This window comes from Manacus candei, unplaced genomic scaffold (assembly GCF_025592945.1).
Source record: "Manacus candei isolate 608988 ecotype Guabito, Panama unplaced genomic scaffold, ASM2559294v1 h1tg000086l, whole genome shotgun sequence".
NCBI classification, from domain to species: domain Eukaryota; kingdom Metazoa; phylum Chordata; class Aves; order Passeriformes; family Pipridae; genus Manacus; species Manacus candei.
The window spans coordinates 7,534,880-7,556,747 of NW_026138134.1; the positions used below are offsets into that span (position 1 = coordinate 7,534,880).

The 21,868-nt window shown below is 62.8% G+C and overlaps 1 protein-coding gene across 9 annotated transcripts; it reads left to right on the forward strand.

Annotated features, from left to right (window-relative positions):
• The first annotated feature begins 78 nt into the window (after positions 1-78).
• PHLDB1 (pleckstrin homology like domain family B member 1) lies at positions 79-21,419 on the forward strand. 9 transcript variants are annotated; one of them, XM_051812328.1, is made up of 26 exons: positions 79-161; positions 4,521-4,622; positions 5,056-5,179; positions 5,255-5,425; positions 7,323-7,448; positions 8,877-9,961; positions 10,737-10,979; positions 11,052-11,189; positions 11,316-11,453; positions 13,371-13,499; positions 14,704-14,859; positions 14,951-15,061; positions 15,247-15,336; positions 15,844-15,960; positions 16,721-16,858; positions 17,288-17,437; positions 17,823-17,990; positions 18,284-18,400; positions 18,481-18,598; positions 18,805-18,849; positions 19,267-19,558; positions 19,664-19,754; positions 19,840-19,986; positions 20,126-20,345; positions 20,428-20,513; positions 20,768-21,419. In XM_051812328.1, the coding sequence occupies exons 2-26, from the start codon at positions 4,563-4,565 to the stop codon at positions 20,906-20,908; spliced, it is 4,401 nt and encodes a 1,466-aa protein (XP_051668288.1). In that variant the 5' UTR covers positions 79-161; positions 4,521-4,562; the 3' UTR covers positions 20,909-21,419. The 9 variants fall into 9 exon arrangements, with proteins under 9 accessions (XP_051668288.1, XP_051668286.1, XP_051668287.1 ...); XM_051812326.1 differs by lacking the exon at positions 79-161 and adding an exon at positions 2,952-3,327 and having other exon boundaries at positions 4,524-4,622; positions 18,505-18,598; XM_051812327.1 differs by lacking the exons at positions 79-161; positions 15,844-15,960 and adding an exon at positions 2,952-3,327.
• Positions 21,420-21,868: the final 449 nt, after the last annotated feature.

Consider the following 21,868-nt stretch of genomic DNA (forward strand, 5'->3'; position numbering starts at 1 on the left):
CTTCCGGAGCCGGGGCCGCTCAGCCCAGGCCCCGCGGGGGCGGGACGGGGCCGGCACCGGGCGGGGCGGGGACACGGCCGTGGCAGGCGGTGGCGGACAGCGGAGCGGCGGCGGCGGCGGCGGCAGAGCCCGGGAGAGGCTGCCTGTCCAGGGGAGTGAAGGTGAGCGGCTGCCGGGATGGGGTGGGACCCTCCCCTACTCGTGGCCCAGGCGGCCCCTGCCTTGGGGAGCCTGTGAGGCTGGTTTCAGCGTGTCCTGCCCTGCAGAGACCTTCTCAGTGCTTTGGGGGCAGCTTTGTGATGTGGCGGGGGCGAGGGGAAGGGGCTTAGCTGCCTTGGCTCCTGTCAGGGCCAGGTGTGGAACGTGTTTGAAATCCCTGCCCCCCGGGGCACTCTGGGAGGGGAGCAAGGAAGGAGCTGCAGGCAGTAAAGTAGGAAAGACCCTGTCAGCCATACAACTGGTCAGTGCACAATACTTCAGGGGTGTGTGGGTGGACTGGGAGCTGGGTCTGGGTCTGGTGGTCCGCATCAGTGGTGAGTTTGGTGGTGTGGGAGCCCCCAGAGCAGTATGGTCTCTGTGGGAGGCTGGACAAGCCTCGCCCATTCAATTCCTGCTGCAGCTGGAGGGCAGTTGGAGGGGGGAGATGGTGCTTGGCCTGAGGCCACCTCTGCTGTCCCTGAATCCTCTTGGGGAGCCTGGGAACGGTGCTGGCCTGGCCGGACCCTGCTCCATGGCTGGACTTTGTTTACTCCAGCTTCCTGCCACGTTCCTGCCACAGCCCCTTCAGCTGCTGTCAGAAAGCCAGAGGAATTTGGCAGCCCCAGAAGGTCCAGCTGCTGTGCTGAAGGGCCACCTTCTCCCCCATTCCTCCAGCTGCCCTGCAAGCTGCCAGCCCTCTCTGGGCACCAGGTGCGGGCTGCAGGGGGGCAGGTCCCCTGGCCGGGCACCACAGGCAGCTCAGACGTGAGGCAGCACTGTCGGGTGCTTTTTTGGTAACTCCTTGTATGTTTGGGTTTTGCTCTGTGGTGCTATGTGTTGGTATATGGGGGGCAGCAGGGCAGGGTGCCATGCAGGGGGATGGAGCCACAGGATTGCACAGCAAGGGGTCTTTGCTGTCAGCCAGACACCAGAGAGTGCTCGATGCCTGTTTTGGAGAGGGGAGGTTCACCCTGCCCCTCTCCCAGCGAACACAGGGCTGAGTGATGAGTTCATGCCAAGGGCTGGATTCAAGACCCACCCAACCTATCCTGTGCTATCGTCTGTGAGATGTCATTAGTGGGAGTCACAGAGGCTGCTCGCTGAGCTGAGTCTCTGGCCTGCAGTTGAGAAGTCATCATTGAACAGAAGAGTGTTCCGAGGAGCAGCTTTCCACTGTGCAGCCTTGAGGGGTCTGGAGCTCATGGTGGAGATTTCCCTGTCTGTGTTGCAGTGTCTGGAGGCACACACTGCTGCTGGGGTCGGTGCTTGAGCTGCAGCAGTGGTTGGGACTGCGTATGGTGTCAGAAGCCTTTGGAGCTGGCTCACCTGGGGGAGTGTTGGGTGCAGGAAAGCAAGGCTGTACGCCCTCCCTGACCTGAGTACATGGTGGGCAACCCCCAGTCTGTGGAGAGCCCGAGGTGTGATGCTGGCAGGGCCTCGGCAGGAGCACAGCTGTGCTGCAGTGGTGCGGGAGCACTTCCCGGGAGCGATGAAATCAGCGGGTGTGGCCGGGATTCCTCGGCTCCCGCTGGAGCTGTCTGGCGGCTGATTTACAGTGGTGTTATTGCCAGGATCGTGGCGTTGTCCTAGCAACCGCAATGGAGCCCCCACCGCCCCTTGCCTGGGTGGGATGGGGCCGGCTGAGTCTCCCCTGCTCGCTGTGGGTCAGCCCCAGACCTGGAGGTAGCGGCCAGGAGCAGGCTCCTCGCTGCCCTCTGGTTTTGTGCTGGAGACGGGCTCCCCCTTCCCAGCTGCCGCCGGAAGGGCTGGTTGTTTACCGGGGCAGAGGGTGTGGGAAGGGGTGAGCGCGCCCTAAGTGCGTTAGCAGATGGGGAGCGAGCAGGCAGCCAAGTTGGCCGGAGGCTGCGATGCTCTGCCGTGTGCACCCGTTAGCTCGGCCACTCCAGCGCCTCCTGTGGCTCACCCGGCCACGAGTGGGGAGGCGAGGTCACGGCAAGGGGTGCCATGTGCCTGCCTCTTCCATGTTGCGTCCCAGGCATGGCTGACACCGCACGGCAGGGTCTGCCAGGCTGTGCTCCCTCAAGAGTGTGTCCTGGCCAGCAGCACACGGTGCAGCTCTGGGGTCTGCCTGCTGCTGGCACCTGGCCATGCTGATGGGGAGCGAGGCAGAGCGTGCTGTGCCCAGGTTGGGTCTGGGGAGTCAGCAGCAGGGAGGGAAGAGTGGACCCCTGAGCACCCCCTGCCCTGTGAGGGTCGCAGCCTGCGGGCAGTGGGGTGCAGGGGCGCGGTGGGGCAGCGTGTCTGTGTGCAGCCCGCCCGGTGTTGGCAGGACCCCCGCATCGGCGGGGCTAGGCGTCCTCCCAGGTGAGGCTTTTGGCTGCGCCAGGAGGAAGAAAGGGGCTTTTGTCCTCCAGGAGGCTGAGGCTGAGTGGGCAGCCCTGCGCGCGGGGTGCACGGGGACCGTGGGCTGTTTGGCGGTAACCGAGCCCGACCCCTTGGCATTTGCTGCCTTCACCGCTTCCCACGGCGGGAACAAGCAGCGCGTTCTGCAGGCGGCGGTGGGAGAAGAAAGGCTGCCTTGTCCATCCCAGCAGTGGGGCGCCGGCTAGGGCGGCTGCGCTCCCGCCCCGCATTCCTACGGCAGAGCCGGTTGGAGAGGGGCTGCATCCCCAGCGGGACGGGCTGGGAGGAACGGCGGGCGTCCCCTGCGTGGTGAGGAGCCAGGTGAGGGGCTCCGATGGAGGGCAGTGCTGGGGGACACGGTGCATCGGGCAGCGGTGGGATGCCAGGGTCACCCTCCGGCTCATGGGCAGGCAAGCCTGCCTGTGGAGTGGGGGGTGTTAGGTGGAGAATGTGGGCAGACAATCGCCCAGGGGACAGGGGTCCCCCATGGTTCTCACCTGGTCTCACCAGTACAGCTGTGCTGAGAAGGAGTTAACACCGGCGCAGGATCTCACCCTGGCCCCGCTCCCTTCCTGTGCAGCAGCCTGGCCCCTCCTGGCTTTTCCTCCTTTCCAGACATTGTGACGGGTCTGTGTGCAAGCAAGGGGTAGGGGCTCAGCTGGGCTGCAGGGTCTCCAGATGCTGGGAAGTGCAGCATCCCAGTGCATGGGGGACATGGGCACCCTGCCGTGGAGGGTCCCACTCGGCTCCAGGACCAGGTGGCAGGTAAGGGAAGGCAGCTGGTGGGCACTGGTGAACTGCTCTTGGGGTACTGCACCTCTGCTTCCTCCTGCCCCAGCTGAGCTGTCCCTATTCTGCGTGGGGTGGCTGTGGTCCCCAAGGAGACCTTGCTGTGGGGCAGCCAACTCTGGTGTCGTAGGAGACATGGGCTTCATCCCAGCCCTGGATCCCATGCCTGGTGTTTTCCAGCGTTTCATTTTTTCCACAGTGTGTAATAGCCGCTCACTCGCCCCCGCAGCTGAGCCCGGTGCTGGCCGAGCTGCGGGGGTCCCTCCGGGGGTTGGCGGGACAGCGGGCAATGCTCCCGGGGGCTGAGCCTGGATCTCCTCCTGGTGGCCTGTGATCGGGATCCCCAACGGGGATAGAGTACTCCCTGGTTGGGCTGCATGGGAAGGGTTAAGCTGCACTTGGCCAGTCCTGGGCGGAAGGGAGGGACATGGGGAACAGCAGACGGTAAATTTAGTAACCCTGGAGCATCCCGACATGGCGTGAGCGCCGGGTGACGGAAATCGTTCCTTCCCAAACTGCCTCCCACCCACGCAGAGAACAAGTGGCAGCATAGCTACTCCAGGGGCAGCCAGCCCTGCCAGCCATGGGCCTGTGTGCCACCTCAGCAGGGACATGGCACAGACAGCTGAGCTTGTGTACCCTGAGCTGCCGCTGCTGCTGGGCTGCGTGGGAGCAGAGGTGTGTGCCTGGGTGCTGGGGACAGGCGCTGGTGACACGCTCAGGGGTACCTGGGTTGTACCATGCATGGCAGGCAGGTGTTGCTGGGGACAGCCAGATCCTGTGCTTGTGTGTCTTTGTCCACTGGTGGCCACTGGAGGTCTGGTTGTCCACCGCTCTTGAGGTTTAGGGGGTGTGTTTCCTACACTGCCTCCCCAAAACTGAACACGTATGCCGTCTCCTTCTGGGACCATGTCTGTCCTGACACCTGGCATGCATGTGGGTTTCCCTGGGCAGATGGGGATGTGTGCCTCGGCAGGCAGGGATGCTCACTGACTTCAGGCAGCTGCTGACACGCTGGAAACGGGAGCTCAGGATGGGCATCCTGTTGGTGGCAAATGCTGGTTTGGAATGGGTAGGGTTTATGCTCAGTGTGTGATGTGCAGGAGGAATACATAAAGGCCATGCCCATTGTGGTCACTTGTGCTGCCATTCTCTGTTTCTTTTGGCAGCAGCCCGTGCCCAGAAGCATCCAGTATCTCCAGGCAGGCATCATGGAGGCATCTGGCAGAACCCCCACCAGCCCAACCCACAGAGTCCAGAATGTCATCCAGGTGAGCACACAGGACCACAGGACCTTTGCCCTGTGGGAACAGGGGGATCTGGCTGGGAGCCCTTCTCCTCCACAGCCAGCCCTACCATGGGTGCTGTCCTCCAGCCTCTCCTCACCCCAATCCTATTATGGGATCGTCGGCAAAGCCCATTGAGCTAAGCAGCTGGTAGCTCAGATCCTCTTAGATGTAGCCCAAGCCCCAGAGATCTGCTCCCAGGGCAGCTCACCTCTGCTCCCTGGGGTGGATAGCACAGGCAGGAGAGAGCCCTCATCTCCTGTGTCTTGCTGCTGGATGGTCCTGCTGGTGTGTGGCTGTGCCTGGGCAATGACCCCACCTGTGCGTGTGGCTGTTCTGGAGCAGACCATCCCGCTGGGCAGTGCAGGGGAGTGAGCTGCATCTGTGGGAGCTGTGAGCATCCCTCCCTCTCCTGCAGAACAACCCTCTGGACCTGATTGACACGGGCAAGGGGCTAAAAGTGCAGACGGAGAAGCCACATTTGGTGAGCCTGGGCAGCGGCCGACTCAGCACTGCCATCACGCTCCTGCCCCTGGAGGAAGGTGAGTGCTGGCTGCCAGGCAGTCCCTGCGGGCATGCTGGCGGCAGGGACACTGAGCTGCCCTCTCTGCTGGCAGGAAAGACCACCATCGGCACGGCCATGACAGACATTGTCCTGCAAGGCCCTGGGCTGGTGCCTCAGCACTGCTACATTGAGAACGTGCAGGGGACGCTCACCCTGCACCCCTGTGGCAACACCTGCGCCATCGATGGTGTAACTGTCCGGCGGCCCACGCGCCTCACCCAAGGTAGGAACGGGCTGGGGTTCACCAGAGCCTTCACCTGGGGAGTTGTGCCATCAGGTATCAGTGTTGGCAGAACCATCCTGTAATTGCATATCCCAGCTGGGATGGTCCTGCCTCTGTACCCTGGGCTGGCATGTGTGAGAACAGTTTGAGAACCGGCTTTGCCAAGTGCAGCAAGTGAGGTGGGGAGGGAGAGAGCCGGGTGGGCTTTGGAGAACAAGGGGAGATGCTAAGTCGGCTTTTGGAAGGGAGATGACAGAGGAAAACCACCTCAGGTATCCTCCCGAGGGATGGCTGCCGGGACACGCCAGTCTGCCTGCGCGGCTGGAGGGCTTGGACCCTGCGGGTCCCCCATGGCCGCTCCTGGGGAGGGAGCATGGGTAGAGCCAAGGGCCCCTTCCCACGCCATCCCGTCCCTGAACGTCCCGATTCCCGCTTCCTGGGAATGACTCTCCGCCGGGCCGGGCGGGGCGGGCGAGGCCCGGCCCCCCGGCCCTCCCCGAGGGCGGTGCGGCGCTGCCCGGGCGGCGGCGGTGGCGGTGGTGGTACGGTGAGTGCGGCGCTGCGGGGCCACGCGTGTCTGCGCCTGGCGGGGGGACTCGCTCCTGTCCCTCCGCGGGTGACAAAGCCCCGGTGCTCCCCGCGGGCGGTGGCGTTGCGGCCCCCCCGCGCCAGTCTCCGTCCCTCCCCGGGGAGGGGGGAGCCGCCCGCGTGGGCGCTGCCGCGGGCGTCCCCGCGGGGGACAATGGGAGCCACGTGGCCGCCGGAGAAGGGGCGCGACGGCTCCGGCGCGACGGTCCTGCCGGGTCCCGCCGGTCCCATGGTGGGTAACGAGGGCCAGGTGGGCTGTGGGGTGCGGGCAGGGGTCAGCCGAGTACCCCGTTCTACTGCCCGCGGGGGCCAGTGGGGGCAGGCAGGGATACGGCGGGGAAGGGAGGGCACCTGTGCCCAGCCACAGTGGGACGAGCCGTGGGGCTGCCAGGCCGGCGCTCGGGGTGCGGGTTGGGGTACCCTGCTTTGCCCACGCGACGCGTGGCTCCGCTGGTGCCGGCACGCGGGGAAGGGGCAGGGCAGTGATGCCTCTCGACAGAGGAGCCGTTCCCGGGCTGGGCGCCGGCATTGCCACCTGGCAGGCAGGATGCCCTCGCTGAGCCAGGGTGAACAGGACTCGTCCCGCGCTGGCACTTGGACAGGGGAGCCAGGCCCCCGCGGCGGCGACGGCGGTTAATCTGTACGGCCTCTCACTCGCCTTGCTGCGAGCCTGGGCTGACGGGTGCTCCAAAAAACACATCCCCTCCGGCAAGGGATTTTCGGCTCCGGCTGTTGGTGAGGAGTGAGCCTCTCCCCGGGGCCCTGGCAGGCTCTTCAAAGCGGGGTGTGTCGGCAGCACCGAGCCTCTCAGCCGCCCGCTGCTCCCCGCTGCTCCCCGCTGCCAGCACAAGGCTTCCTGGCACCACGGGCAGTGGGCGAACGGGCAGTGGGCAGCCCACGGTGCTGCACCCTGAGCTGCCTTCCTCTGGAGGGCCACTCGGCAGCCTTGCCCCGAAAGGGCTGCCACTTTGGGCCAAGAAGAAGTGTTTTGCGGGCAGGGACAGGAGCTGTCTTGTCTGCAGCTGGCAGACGCGCAGGCCCTGGAGTGCTGCCAACTCCCCCGCAGCCCCCGGCGGGGACCCCAGCTGTGCCTGTGCCTGCGTCGCGCTGCCGGCAGCTGCTGGGGAGTGACCTGGATTTCAGCCTTCCCCTAAGCCTCTGCTGACAGCAGGAGCCTGCTCCCCTCCCGGGGATGCATCTTAGGGCCAGCAGCGCCCTGCTGCCTCCCTGTGCTGGCTCCTATCTCCTCTCTCTCCAGCATCGTTCTGATACTGTCAGCCAGCAGCTGACCCCTCTCCTCTCTCCCAAGGGTGCACCATCTGCCTGGGCCAGGCCACCTTCCTTCGCTTCAACCACCCTGCTGAGGCCAAGTGGATGAAGAGCATGATACCGGTGGGAGGCAGGAGCCCAGCGGCTTTCTATGGGCTGCCAGCAAGTAGGTGACCCCCTTTGTCCCAGGCAGGGTGAGGCAGATGCTGAGGTGCTCCCTGACCTGCACCATAAGCCTTCCTGGCATGTGATGCCCTCCCAGCCCTGTCCTGCTGGACTCCCAGCCCTCCCACTTAGGAGTGGGGCTCATACCTGGCTGCAGATGTGCCGTCCATCATCTCAGCATGCTACAGCAGCTGCGGTGATGTTTGTTAATGATTAATATAATTTCAAAGAGCGCGGCTGTGGGGGCAGTGAGGCAAAGCTCTTGCTTCTGCCAAGCCTGGCCATGGCAGAGCCATCACCCATCGGATCCCCCCCGGCTGCCTGTGTTTACATGCCAGGGCGGGTGTGCCGGGGCTGCGAAGGCCATTTCCCTGACTGCTGTCCTTCATTTCACGAGCTGCTTATCTTGCTGTGTCTGCCTGTCCGTGGGGTGATGGGTTGAGTGCCAGAGCTGTGCCTGGTTCCTGGGGATGTCTAAATTCCAGGCAGTGATCCCTGGGCTGTTAGCCCTTCTGCCTGCCCTGACCAGCACACCCTGGCACAGGGAGAGGAGCTTGGCAGCCTCTCCATGCCACGTGTGTGTCAGGAAGGCAGCACGGCCACAGCTGGAGGATGGGAGGAGGGATGCGGGGAAGTGCTGAGGCCGAGGAGCATCATACAAGTGCAAAGCATCCTGTGACTGCACAGAATCTGGTGCGGGCCCTGCGTGGTCCCTCTGCCATGCGGGACTGGGCGGGATCACACAGATAGGGCTGTGGCACAGCTCTCCAGGCGTGGAGGCACTGCCAACTGCTACGGGGGAGCTGCTGGGTGCCAGGGGGTGACGCAGCCTGGGTGGCACGCTGTCCTGGCTGGGCTCCGCGCCTGCTGTGATTCGCTCGTCCCCTGAGTGACAGGCACATCGGTGCTGCCCAGGGAGGACAGGGCAGCCCAGGCGGGGGCACCCTGGCCAGGGGCGCAGGGAGGCTGCAGGTGACGTGGCAGTGGGTCCGGACACGCTGCAGGTCAGCAACTTTTGGCTGTTGCATCTATGACCCCTTGCTGGGGAGCTGGAATGTGCCAGGGGCAAGTGGTGGGTCCCAGTGGCTGGCGCAGGCAGCTGCTCTCCGGGAACTGGGGCCGGGAGCTGCGACACAAGGATGTCAGAGTGGGCGGCTGGGCTGTGCTCTCAGGTTTCTGTCTCCTGGGTGACGGGGCCAGCGGGCTTCCAGCCTCCTCCCTAGCCCTGGCTCCCCAGTCTAAGTGAGAGAGGGTGGCAGTGGGGGTGCAGGCAGCTTGAGGTGCAGAGAAGAGGGGCTGTGACCCAGCTCTGGCTCTGTAAGGCTGCATGGAGGAACAATGCCAGGTTGCCTTGGGGAACCCCAGCCCAGGCAGGGGCCATGGGGGGGGTCACACCACACTGACTAGCTGCTCTTATGTCTCCCTGCAGAGCCTGAGGCCCTAGTGAACGGTGGCCACCAGCCATCAGAGCGTGGGTGTCCCAGCCATAGCTCCCTCGTCAGCTCAATTGAGAAGGACCTGCAGGACATCATGGACTCACTGGTGCTGGAGGAGCCAGCATCCCCTGGCATCCAGAAGCCGCCGGCCTGTGGCCGGTCCCCTCTCTCCCCTGTGGTGAATGGGGGTGGACGCTGCCTCCTGTCCCCCCTACCCAGCCCCGGGGCTGCCTCGGGAGGCTCCAGCTATGAGAACTTCTCTCCACTCTCCTCCCCGGCCAGCAGCAGCAGCTACACCAGCCCCTCGCTGAGCAGCCAGGAGCAGGGGCCACCTGTGCCCCCCCTTGTCCCACTCCGCTCCTCCAGCTACAACCACACTGTGCAGCCACCCACCCTACCCAGTGGGAGTCCTAGTGAGCCTTGGCCGGTTGAGAGGCTCGGCGACCATAGGGCAGGCAGCCCCCGGCTGACACCCAGGGTGGCACCGCGGCCACGGGCGGCCCTACAGGAGCGGCCCCCAAGCCCCTTCCGTGAGCCGCGGGACTCCCTGGTGCCCAGCCGACAGGCTGCCAGCAGGGCGGTCCCAGAGGCCCGACTGCAGCCCCCGGAGAGCCCGCGGGTGGCCCGGAGGAACATGGAGAGCATGCGGGAGTTGCCCCCCCTGAGCCCCTCCTTGTCACGCCGGGCTGCCAGTCCCCGGGCAGCTCCTGACACCCCCTCCCCACAGCCCCGGCTGGGCAGGGAGGTGCCTGGCAGTCCCCGTGCAAGGCGCAAGGGCTCGGAAGAGTCGAGAGGTGCTGGGAGCCCCTCGCCCCCACTGCTGGCAGAGACCTCCACACGCCGCCCCAGCTTTGGCACTTGCCTGAGCCCAACATATGGGCTGAGCTCACCGGCCATGCCCTCGCCCCATCAGAGCCCCCGTGCCCCCAGGAAGCCTTTGGGGGACCCACGGCTGCCAGCGGGGCCACGAGAGCGCAAGAACAGCATCACTGAGATCAGCGACAATGAGGATGAGCTGCTGGAGTACCACCGGCGGCAGCGGCAGGAGCGGGTTCGGGAGCAGGAGATGGAGCGCCTGGTGAGCCTTGGGGTTGGTTGGGGGGGACACATTTGAGCATGGGACACCCTCTTTGCAAACACCTTCTGTTATTTGCTACTTTAAAACCCGGCCCTTGCCTCTCAGGGATTTGCTGCAGCTGCCAGGCTGCCGGCTTATCTGGGGGGATTATGGCCAGGAATGGCCATGGGTGCTCAGCAGCTCTCTGGGAGTACAAAGCCCCCAACTTGCAGCAGCCCAGGGAAGTTGGTGGGGTCGGCATGGCTCTGGGGCTGCCATCAAAAGCCAGTGGTGCCCCTGGCTGTGCAAAACTATCCACGTCTCATCCATCCCTGCCAGGGCCATTCTGCTGGCGGCAGTGCCATGGCTCTTGTGGGCATTGCATCTATATTTAGGGCCGATGGAGTTTTTATGGAGCTGGCAGCTGCCTGGGTGGGGTTTGCCTGTGTCTCTGCTGGTCCTGGAGGCCGAGCCGCCAGGGCCCTGTTTGCTCAGCCCTGACTCACGCCCAGCGTGGGTAGCCTGAGTCACCGCCTGGAAATAGCGGAGGCGTTCAGCGGCCAGTGCTGCTGCCTGTAATTAGTCTGTCTCCAGCTCCTGGCACATCGCGTGCCTGGCTCTTGCGGGGGGTTTGGTGCAGCTGCATTGTGCTTTGTGATGTCCCCAGCCCATCCCAGCGGGCAGCAGGGCAAGCAGTGAGCCCATATCCTGGTGTCCACTATCAGCACGGGGTCCCACGGGCTCTGGCCATGACACGTGCTGGGTCGGGTGCCATGCTAACGGTTCTTCCCCACAGGAGCGGCAGCGCCTGGAGACCATCCTGAACCTCTGTGCTGAGTACACCAAGACGGACAGCACTGAGCTGGGTGACGTGCCCCGGCTCCTGGCTGGTGATGCGGATCCTGGCCGGCGGGTGCCCAGGGGTGCTGTGGCTCTGGGCCGTGCGGCTGAGGAGCTACGGCAGAGGGAGAGCCTGGAGAAATCAGATGAGGAGAACTTGAAGGAGGAGTGCAGTAGCACCGAGAGCACCCACCACGAGGTAAGGGGACAGCTGTGCCACGCTGTGCTGTGCCATGCTGCACCGTGCCATGCCAACCAGCCCTCTCCACAGCATGAGGAGTTGACAGGCCCCCGGGCCAAAGAGGCGCAGCGGCTGGAGGAGGAGCGTGCCAGTGTCCTCGGCCACCTGGACCAGCTGAAGGGCCGTGTCAAGGAGCTGGAGCAGCAGCTGCAGGAGACATCACGAGAGGTGAGGAGTCAGTGGACGCTGCCAGGTCCCCTGCTGCTTGCTGCCCTCACCAGTCAGTGCTGAATTCCACGGGCATGAGCCAGATCCAGCTGGGGCAGCCGTCCTGATGTGGCTGTGCCTGTCCAGGCAGAGATGGAGCGGGCGCTGCTGCAGGGTGAGCGGGAGTCAGAGGCGGCGCGGCTGCGGCAGGAGCAGGAAGCAGTGCAGCAGCTACAGGAGAAGCTCTCCAGCCTGGATGCCAGCATCCGCAAGGAGCGGGACAAGGTGAGCCTCACTGCAGGTTTGCACTGTCACCATCTGTGCCTTACCCTCCCTGGCACTTGCAGCCAGTGCCATGATGCCCTGTGCTGCAGTGTTCCCCTGCAGACACGCTCTCCAGACCCTGGGCTCCACAGAGGCTTTGGGGAGCAGCCCCTCTGGTTTGTGTTGTGGGGAGATCTGTCTGTCTGTCCGTCTGCCTGGGACAACAGCCTGTCCAACAGCCCTGCCAGAGGAGAACTGAGCTGATGCTAGGGGAGCATTTCAACTGCTGCCTGTCGCGCTGGCAGGGTCTGGCAGGGAGACTCTTGTGTGGGGCTTTCCAGGTGGCTGCTGCCTATGGTGGGCAGTGCTGAAGTGGGGGTCTTGGCATTGCCCATTCCCTGCCCTTGCTGGGGAACTGCATCTTGTGGCAAGTCACCTCACTCTGCTGCATTTGCACAAGTGAAGGCAGCTGCTGCTGTAGCCTTCAGCTCGCTGGAGGTGGCTGGGAAATCACTGCAGGTGTTTTAACTCATCTCAGTGGCTGAGGAAGACGTCCTGGCCCCCTTTCCCTGGAGTCATCTGTGGTGCAGTTATAGCCTGAAGGCACGCATGCTGCTGCGTGTACCACATGCTTGTCCCAGCTGCTGGTTGCTGGCCATCCCACCGCCTTGCAGGCAGTGTGGTATGACCTTGGGTAAGCTGCTCTGGAGCAGGAGAGCTGCTGGAATCCAGCTCCCCGCTGCCTGAGGCCAGTGGTCCTGTGCAGTCTGTGCCTGGGTCCCACTGGCAGCTCTGTGCCACCGTGATGTGGCACCAGTGTCCCTGGGGCCCTGGCTGGCCCCATGGCTGTAGGTACTGGGGCTGTCAGGGTGTCTGTGGCCAGGCAGAGCAGCCATCAGCACCTGCCAGCAGTGTTTGGGGGTTTTATTCTGGTTTTGGTCTTCCAGTGCTTTGTAGGCATCATCTGTAGCCAGGGACAGCCTTGTGCAGAGCCAGGAGAAGAGCACAGGGAAATGCCCATCCCAACCTCTCTGCTGACCTGAGTGCCCGCTTTCCTAACCCGCCTGCACTACTCGCACTAACAGTGCCTGCTCCGAACTCTACCATCATCTCTGGCATCTCTGTATGCCCAGGAGCCCCCAGGCACCCCTTTTGATGCATCCCCCATCTCCATGTGGAGCATTGTTCCTTGCAGCAAGCGTTTCCCGATGCCAAGCCCCATGGTGCTGCAGGAGGTGGTGCCCCTACACCAGCCCTGTGTTGCTGACCCCATTTTACTGCTTCTGTGGCAGTGGGAGGGAGGGTTGGGGTCAATTCCCCCTCATTCCAGGCCCAGGAGCAAGTGTTTGCTCTACCACTGACTTGACATAGCCTGACTATCACTGGCAGCATGGCTGGACCTCATCCTCCTGTTTTCACTGCTGCCCCGTGGGCAACTCTCTCCTGCTGATGGATGAGGGTGGTCCATGTGCTCAGGCTGCATTCAGGACCTTTAGTGCTTTAACTGGCAGCATTCCAATGGTGAGCAGCACTTAACAAAGCCAGTTAGTGGTTGTTCAGAGGGTGCATGTGGTGCAGCTGTGTGCAGGATCAGGATGACTTTATTCATGCTATCAGCATTGATCTTTTTGCTGCCTGTAAGTTTGTTTTTGGAAACACAGGGCTGAGGTTGAGGGCTGGCTGTAACTCCTCTAACACCCCGTGGACCCAGCTCCTACGTCTGTTGCTCTCTCTTGCTATGCTCCCTCTCCCTGCCCCACTGTAGCTGCCCTGATGCTCCTCCTCACAACCCCCCTCTCTCTCCTGCTCTAACTCACAGCTTCTGCATGGCGCCCATTTGAGAAGTGTATTTTCTCTCTTCTTTCTCTTTTTTTTTCCTTTTTCTTTTCCTTTCTTTTTTTTTTTTTTTTTGTTTTGTCTTGTTCTCCCCTGATTCAGGAAAGGGCAAAGATTGATGCTGAAAGGAAGGAGCTAGAGCAACTCCGGGTGCTTTACCATGAGTCGAAGAGCCACCTTGATAAGTGCCCCGAGTCAATGCGGGAACAGTTGCGGGAGCAGATGCGAAGGGTCAGTGTCTCCCCCCACCCCTCCCGGACCATGGCCCACCTCCCTCCGCTCCAGCTTAGGCCAGCTCTTCCCTGCCAGCCGGGGCTGCACTGGGAGCGTCACACCCGGGCTGGAGGCAGCTGGCACCGGGCACCACCGTCCTGGTAAGCTTGCTGCTCGCCCGGGCCCGCGGCGCAGGGCTGGCTCAGCAGAGCTCCTCAGGACCAGGCAGGGCACGAGCACAGACCCTGCCCTGCAAAGGAGGGCAGGCTGGGGAGCCTTGGGGACCGCCGCATCCTCGTCTGGCTGCCTCCCACTATTTCCTGAGAGTGTTTGTTTACACGGCACCGTCGGTTTATGTTACTGCTAGTCCGCAGCATTTTTTCCCGTTATCTGGTATTTTCCAGAAGCAGTTGACTTTCCCCAGCCCATGGCTGGTGCCTGCCCAGATAAACCCCCATTGCCACAGCCTGTTCTGGGCAGGCATCCCCATGCTTGTTGTGGGTCGGGTGTGGCGGGCAGGGGTGGCGATGGAGCGGTCCTGGTGTATGGGAGCCCTCAGTAGCCACCACGCCAGCGCTGTGCCATGAGAGCACCAGCTGCCTGGCTCCTGGAGCAGGGTGAAACGTGTCCCCAAAGGGTGCACGGTGCAATGGCTGCCAGGGTGGCACAGGCAGGCCCTGAGCTGAGTGCTGCCATGTGCTGTTGATGCGTGAAGGCTGGGAGGACACACAGGAGTTTGTCCAGCACAGTGCTTGTCTGTGGGGGCTCTGTTGCCCGCTGGCTCGGTGATGCAGGGCTGCATGTTGGTGGTTACGCTGGCACGTGGTGTTTTGCTGCCTGTCAGGGCATGGCTCCAATCCAGATGCGGTTCAGCAGGGGCAGTTGGTCTCCAAGGGCTGGGTGAAGCCCCTGCCTCTGGTGAGCTCCTCATCTCATGGGGGTAATTGCTCTGTCCTGGCCAGTTCTGGGTTTCTCCGTTGCCATCTCCTGTGGCAGACGCTCCTGGCAATGTCTCCCACGTTTCTGGTGCCCTGCAGAAGGCAAAGCTGCCTGCCTGCCCACACCAGGCACAGTGGACAGGCTTGGCCATGAGCTCTTGTTCCTGGCCAGCACCAGCAGGATGTGGGGACTTGCAGGAGGTTTTGCTGTGGGATGCTTGCCTGCAGGATGAGGAGCTGCCCATCCAGAGGGACTGATCTACTGTGCCCTTGTGTGTCTAAAGGAGGCAGAGGCACTGGAGACAGAGGCCAAGCTGTTTGAGGACCTGGAGTTCCAGCAGCTGGAGCGTGAGAGCCGCCTCGAAGAGGAGCGTGAGGCACGAGGCAAGCAGCTCCTGCAGAGCCGGGCCGAGTGCAACCGCAGCATCGCCCGCAGGAAGGTAGGGGCAGAGGGGGCAGTGGGTCTGTCACAGCCAGGCTGTGTCCCATGGCTCGCTGGCAGCCAGCTCATCCCTGCTGCCTGCTCCCCAGGAGCGGGTGGCTGCCCTGGATGCCCAAGCTGCCCAGATTCGGCTGCAGAGTGCCCAGGAGGCCGAGCGCCTGACCAGGGAGCGGAGCAGTGTCCTGCAGCTCCTGCAGAAGGTAATGCCAGGATCAGGGGCCTGACAGGGGCTCCCTGACCCTGGGGGTTGCTCAAGGCAGGGGACAAGATTGCGCCAGCTCTTGTCAGAGTGCTGGCAGGAAGGGTGAGCTTGGGAGGGGACCAGCCATGGGGTGCTCATAACCATCAGCAGCTGTCTCTGCTCTCACTGTCACCTTGTGTGCAGGAGAATGAGAAGCTCATGTCTCTGGAGAGGCGATACCAGCTCGTCACAGGTGGCAGGAGCTTCCCCAAAATGTCCTCGGCTCTCAGAGAAGTAAGTGGGTAGAGGGGGCTATGGTGCCTAGGGCTGCTCTCCTGAGCTGCTGTTGCCAGTGGAGATGAGCCTTGTGCACCACAAGTTCTGCTCTGCAATGGCTCCTATGCTCCCAAGCACCCTCTGGCCAGAGCCAGGTGCTCCCAGCCACTCAGAGTCTTTCCATGGGCTGCAGAGGTTGGGAGGGAAGGAGGGAAATGCAACAGGGCAACATCTGGGACAGCACTGCTTCAGGTCCCACCCTTGCTGGAGAGCAAATGCGGGGGTGTTTTGGTGCTAGTACAGGGGACTTTTAGGTGGGAGTGAGTCACTCTGTTGTCCTGCTCGTGGCTCTGAACGGGGAGCCAGAACCATGATGCCCTTGGGAGCTGTGGTGCTGCCAGACCTGCTGCTGGGAAGAGGGGCGGGATGGCAGAGTCCCCTTGTGCCTGCCTGCAGTGGGACTCCTGCTGCTGCCACCTTGCTGCCTGTGCCCACCTTGCCTACGTGATCTTTACCCTCCAACAGGAGACCCTCTCAGAGCCTTATGAGCTATTGGAGGGAGCTAAGTCCTTGAGCCCCCTGCCAGCAGCAGCTGCCTCCTTAGCTTCTCCTGCCACCCGCTCCTACCCCAAGGCACAAGAGGTAACTAACTAGCAGGACTAACTGCATGTGCTTGCTCGCTTGCCCCTCCTTGGCAGAGACCCCTTTCGTGGACTAACGTCACCCCCAGGCAGCAGGGCAGCCCTGCAGCAGCATGGCTGGGGCATTTGTCATTTAGCTCTCTGGCAGCTCTGCTCATTAACACTCAGTCCCTGATTCCAGGTGCTCTCCTGAGCCCAACAGGCGTCCCAGCTCTTGCTGCTGCCCTCTGTTTTAACCCCGATGTGGTGCTGTGGGGCACAGGCATTCCTGTGCTTCCCCTTGCCCACCACTTACCCTCTGGCTGGGCACCTCCTGGCAGCATCCTGTAGGGTCCTGCTAGCCTGGTTTCCCTAAAATAAGAGCAAGTCACAAGCTTTAGCATGCTTGGTTCAGAAAGGATGTGGAAGTGGATTTTAAGCTGCCTCAGCGCAGCTTGAGGTGCCTCAGTACTGTGGGGAGGGCTTGTGGCCAGGGGCCCTGGGGGACCCTGAGGTCTCTCCTCAGCAGGCGCTCAGCAGAGCTGTGCTGAAGGCAGGAGGGAGGCGGGTGCCAGCACACCCAGCCCAGCTTGGGCACCACACTCCCCACACAGTGCTGCGCACTGGGGCTGCCGTGAGCAGTAGGGCAGGGCAGGGCAGGGCTGGGCAGGCAGTCTTGGGTCATGCGTGCACAGGGAGGTTTGCTCCCACTTTGCAGTCAGTGCCATAATGCCAGCACATGGGTCTAATTCTCCTCCTTCTCCCTCACTGTGGATTTCTAGGAGTACATGAGGCTGTCTGACGTTTTCAGGTTCTGCAGCAATGCTCACGGCCCCAGCCTGGACACTAAAGCTTCTGCTGCTGCCCCTGCTGCTGCTCAGCGCTCTTTCTTGCTTGCTGTACCTCCAGCAGCCGACGAGGTACCCGCCCTAGAGCATGCTCGGGTTTGCTCCCTTGGGTTGCCCGCTGCATCCCGGGTCAGGGGACTTGTCTGGCTGCAGCTGAGGGGGGAGCAGAGGCTCGAGCTGCCTGGTCTCCTTGCCAGGGTGCACTTCTTACCTGCTCTGGATGTGTTGGCAGCAGGGCTGGGGAGCAGAGCAGGTGCCCAGCAGCGTGGGAGGGTGGCCCTTTGACTGTTCGATCCAGTCCTGGCCGCTGGTCCCAAGCAAGGAGGATGCAAAGCAGGCAGGGACCTGACCTGGTGCCCAGCACCAGGGTAGCAGCAGTACCAACTGCTCTTCCTCCTGGGACATGGCACCCTCCTTTGGGAGGCTGGAGCTGCCTGTTCATTCCCCTGTGCCTGCTTGCCCTTGCTCTTCTCCTGGTTTAATATGCTTCTCTTTGCCCAGTACGTGACCATTGAGCAACTCTCAGGCATCTTGGGCAGCCTCCACACCCCTGCTGCTTCCCTGCTGGGCTGCACCCCTCCGGCCCCTTCATCCTCAGCCTGCACTCCTCCTCCTCTTTCATCTCTCTCTTCTCCCTTCATCTCTGCAGAGGTTTGTGCCCTGTTTCCCTCTCTTGGGACCCTTGTCCTCTCCCTGGGAGGTGCTGGGGATGCATGGGAAGGAGAGAACTGCAGATGAAGCTGAGCAGCAGCTCAGGCTCTTGACAGCCTACGCACCCCTCATTGTCCTGTCTGCTGCTTCACTGCCCATGGGGCAGGTCAGGGGGGTCTTTTTGCTTGATCAGCTCTCTTGAGCAGCAAAGGGCTCCTACAGCTGCTGGGACTTAGCCAGGGGGTGCATGGGATCCCTGGGGGTCTGCACGTCAAATTCTGGGGGAGTGGTGCAGGCACAGGCAGGGATGCTACCTCTTCTCTGTGCATCTGTCCCTCTTGCTGCATTTGTCCTTCATCCTTTCTCACATGGCCTCTCTCTCCAGATGGAGCAGCAGCTGCCAGGAGGCCCCATGTGCCTCCCGGCTCTTGATTTAGAGAAATGGTACCAGGAGGTCATGGCTGGCTTTGAGACCTCCTCTTGCCCTGTCTCTCCTCCTTCTTCCCCTCCTCCACTTCCAGCTAAAGCTCACTCCTCTCACAAGGCTCTCCAGGTAATCCTGGCTCCCTGCTGCCAAGGCTCAGGCTTCGGGGCTGCTGGCCATGGTGGGAGTGGGGCAGTGTGGGGATGTTCCTGTGGACCCTGCACCCTGAGTGCTGTCAGGCTCCTGCTTGCTGCCGTGGGCAGGGGCAGGCAGCCCCTGCTTCTTATTGCCTGCAGCCCTGCCAGAATGGCACTGACATGGGGCAGGAAGGGATGCTCAGCCCTGCTTGCGGATGAGCCATCTGTCCAGGGGGGCTTTTGCAGTCCCCCATGTCCCTCTCACCTCCATGTCTCTGTGCCCAGGTCTATCGTGCAAAAACAGAGGGTGACGCTGGTGTCCCCACCCCTCGGATGAAGAGTGGGACCCCCTCGTCTTCGCAGCTCAACCTCTCTGTGCTGGGGCGCAGCCCCTCGCCCAAGGTACAGCTGCCAGGGGGACCCGGGCACCCTGGCCATGGGTCACACGCTCCCGGTGCCAGGCCCCATCCCCATCCTTGCAGCTGATCCCCTGCTGTCCTGCCCAGGGCCCCCCAAGCCCAGCGGGCAGCCTGCCCCGCAACCTGGCGGCCACACTGCAGGACATCGAGACCAAGCGCCAGTTGGCCCTGCAGCAGAAGGGTGAGCTCTGGCTTTGCGTCCTGGCTCTGAGGGGTGGTGGGACTTTGGGAGATGCTGTGCCCGCTGCGACTTGGGCAATGGAGAAGGGAGCCTGGCCGAGGGTGGGAGCAACAGCACTCCGGAGGGATGCAGTGCCTCTCTCACAGTCTCTTGCTTTTTCCCCCCTCTCTTCCTCCTGACCCCTCCGCCCGACGGCGTGTCTCCAGCCAAGCTGCTCCCAGCAGAGCCCTTGCAGCCAAGTGATCTACCAGGTAGAGATGTGGAGCAACTTGGACTGCCTGGAGCAGCCCAGAGGCAGCAGCATGGCTGTTTGCTGGCACCTTCTGCCATGCATAAGAGGGGCATGATTAGCCCAGGACCCCAGATGCCTCTCAGCATCTGCTTAGGGACAACCCTGTGCATCCATAACCCGCTAATGCTTTGCCCAGCCTGCTCCTGCCAGCCTGGTGCATGTGCCCCCTTGGCTGTCCGGGCCCCCTCCTCCTGCCTGGATAGATTGCTGTGCTTGCCAGAGAGTTGTGACAGCAGCTCCCACCTCTGCTGCTACCATCCCTACCTGGCTCCAGCCTGTGGTGTCTTCTGCCTGTGCCACCCCCTCACTCACCACAGTGCGGTTCTGAGTGTGGCACATTTAACTCAACATCATGATCCTTCCTCCCATGGCACAGGTCAGCAGGTGATCGAGGAGCAGAAGCGGCGTCTTGCGGAGCTGAAGCAGAAAGCGGCTGCCGAGGCACAGTCCCAGTGGGAAGCCCTGCATGGGCAGCCCCCCTTCCCCGCTGCTTTCCCCCGGCTCGTGCATCACTCCATTCTCCACCACCACCGTCCCCATGGTGCTGGGCCCCGGGCCGAGGAGCTGGACCATGCATATGACACCCTTAGCCTGGAGAGCTCAGACAGCATGGAGACCAGCATCTCCACCGGCAACAACTCTGCCTGCTCACCTGACAACATCTCCAGGTAACCCTGGGGCCAGCTCCTGCAGCTGGGGGACGGCCTGCTCTGGTGGTGCGCTGCTGGCTCGAGGTCTTTCCTGCTGCAGCAGTACCTGCATCTGTCTTATAGTGCCAGCGGGATGGAGACAGGGAAGATTGAGGAGATGGAGAAGATGCTGAAGGAGGCACACGCTGAGAAGTCACGGCTGATGGAGTCCCGGGTGAGTGGGACCACACCAGCGCTGCAGCTGGATGGGGAGCAGGTCCCCAGTCCTTGGGGCTGAGCTCCTGTGTGTGTGCCAGCAGGAGCGGGAGATGGAGCTGCGCCGGCAGGCGCTGGAGGACGAGCGCCGGCGCCGGGAGCAGCTGGAACGCCGGCTGCAGGATGAGACCGCACGGCGGCAGAAGCTGGTGGAGAAGGAGGTCAAGCTGCGGGAGAAGCACTTCTCACAGGTGCGAGGCAGGCTGCCACCCTCCAGCAGCCTGGCCAGGGAGGAATACCTGGCTCCCTACTGATGTCCCAGGGTCCCAGTGGGGGGACATGGCTCTCCTTGCCACTGGTGGGCTTTGCAGGGCTGTGTTGCTTTTCCAGGCTCGTCCCCTGACGCGGTACCTCCCCATCCGCAAGGAGGACTTCAACCTGCGGCTGCACATTGAGTCCTCGGGCCACAGCGTGGACACCTGCTACCACGTCATCCTGACTGAGAAGATGTGCAAGGGCTACCTGGTCAAGATGGGGGGCAAGATCAAGTCTTGGAAGAAGCGCTGGTTTGTCTTTGACCGCATGAAGCGCACCCTCTCCTACTACATGGGTGAGTCCCTGTGCTGCCCAACACCCCATCCCCGTGCCATCACCCACAATCCAAAACACTTCTCTCTCTCTCTCTCGGGCAGATAAACACGAGACAAAGTTGAAGGGTGTCATCTACTTCCAAGCCATTGAAGAGGTTTACTATGACCACCTCCGCAGTGCTGCAAAGGTGGGAGCCGGGCACTGCTCTGGTGTCTGCTGGGAGCATCCCCATTCTCCCACGTTGCCCTCTGACAAGAGTGCAAGAAGCAGCAGGGCAGCTCCTGCTGGATGTTCATGGAGTGGTCCATGGCCTTTGATGGAGCCAGCTCCTTAGGGTGCCAAGGGCAGGGCCCCAGTGCTGGGCTTTGGAGGAGGGGCTTAGGTGGGAATGCTGTTGCTCAGAGGGGGCCAGAGCACTGATCCTGTCCTCCTCCCTTCCAGAGCCCCAACCCTGCACTCACCTTCTGTGTCAAGACCCATGACCGTCTCTACTACATGGTGGCACCCTCGGCCGAAGCCATGCGCATCTGGATGGACGTCATTGTCACCGGGGCAGAGGGTTACACCCAGTTCATGAACTGAGGGGTGGTGCTGTGCACCCCAGATCCACCACTTGGACAGACTCCTGAGGATCCCAAGCAGTGAGGAGCTTCTGCGGGAGCCACAGTCCCTGCTGCACCCTGTGCCAAGGGCTGTGCACACCATAGCAGTGGAGCTACACTGGGCCCATGCTGGGTGGCACTGAGCATGGCCTGCTCAGCCAAGGAAATAAGATTTTTTATGTTGACTTTTTAAAAACAAAATTTATTTGAAAAAGTGCTGAAATGTAAGAAGCTGCCAAAGAGCTGCCAGGGCCTGAGCTTTCTGCCTTGGGGAGGTGCTGGATTTGAGGCCGACACTTAACCACACTCAACACTGTTGCCACAGTGTTCCAGGGAGGGGTGGTGAGGCCCCAGCTGGACAGGACCCCCTGCTGTGGTAGACCCAGACCCCTCTTTGTAAACCTTTTGTAACTCCGAATCGGTGTCCTGCCCGTGCCACGGCCGGACGGGGATTGTGGGGCTGCCCAGCCATAAAGCATTTCATGAACCAGGCTCAGCCCCTGTGTGTGGCCTCTGGTCTGGCCAGACCAGAGCCTCCCCTGGACGGGGGGGAAGGGGAACCTGAGGTGAGCTGAGGGGCACGGGATCGGACGTGGGAGACGGTGGGGGCCGCAGGAAGGTGCGGGAGGCACCGGCGGGAACTCGGGAACCGACAGGGAGCACCAGGACGGGTTGGGCTGCCGTGGGGCCGAGCCCAGCCGAGCTCTAACCGAGCCGAGCCGAGGCGGGACCGGCGCAGGGGGGCGGGGCGTGGTCTGCGGGCTCGGCCGCCAGGGGGCGCGCACGGCGCGGGCCGCTGGCACGTGGCGCTGTTTCCGCGCGGCCCCCGCCCGTGACCACTTCCGCCTTCCCCCGACGTGGCCCAATGGGCGCGCGCGCGCCGCGGGATTGGTGCGCGGGGCCGGCGCCGCCGAACGCGCCAATCAGCGCGCGCCGCGTG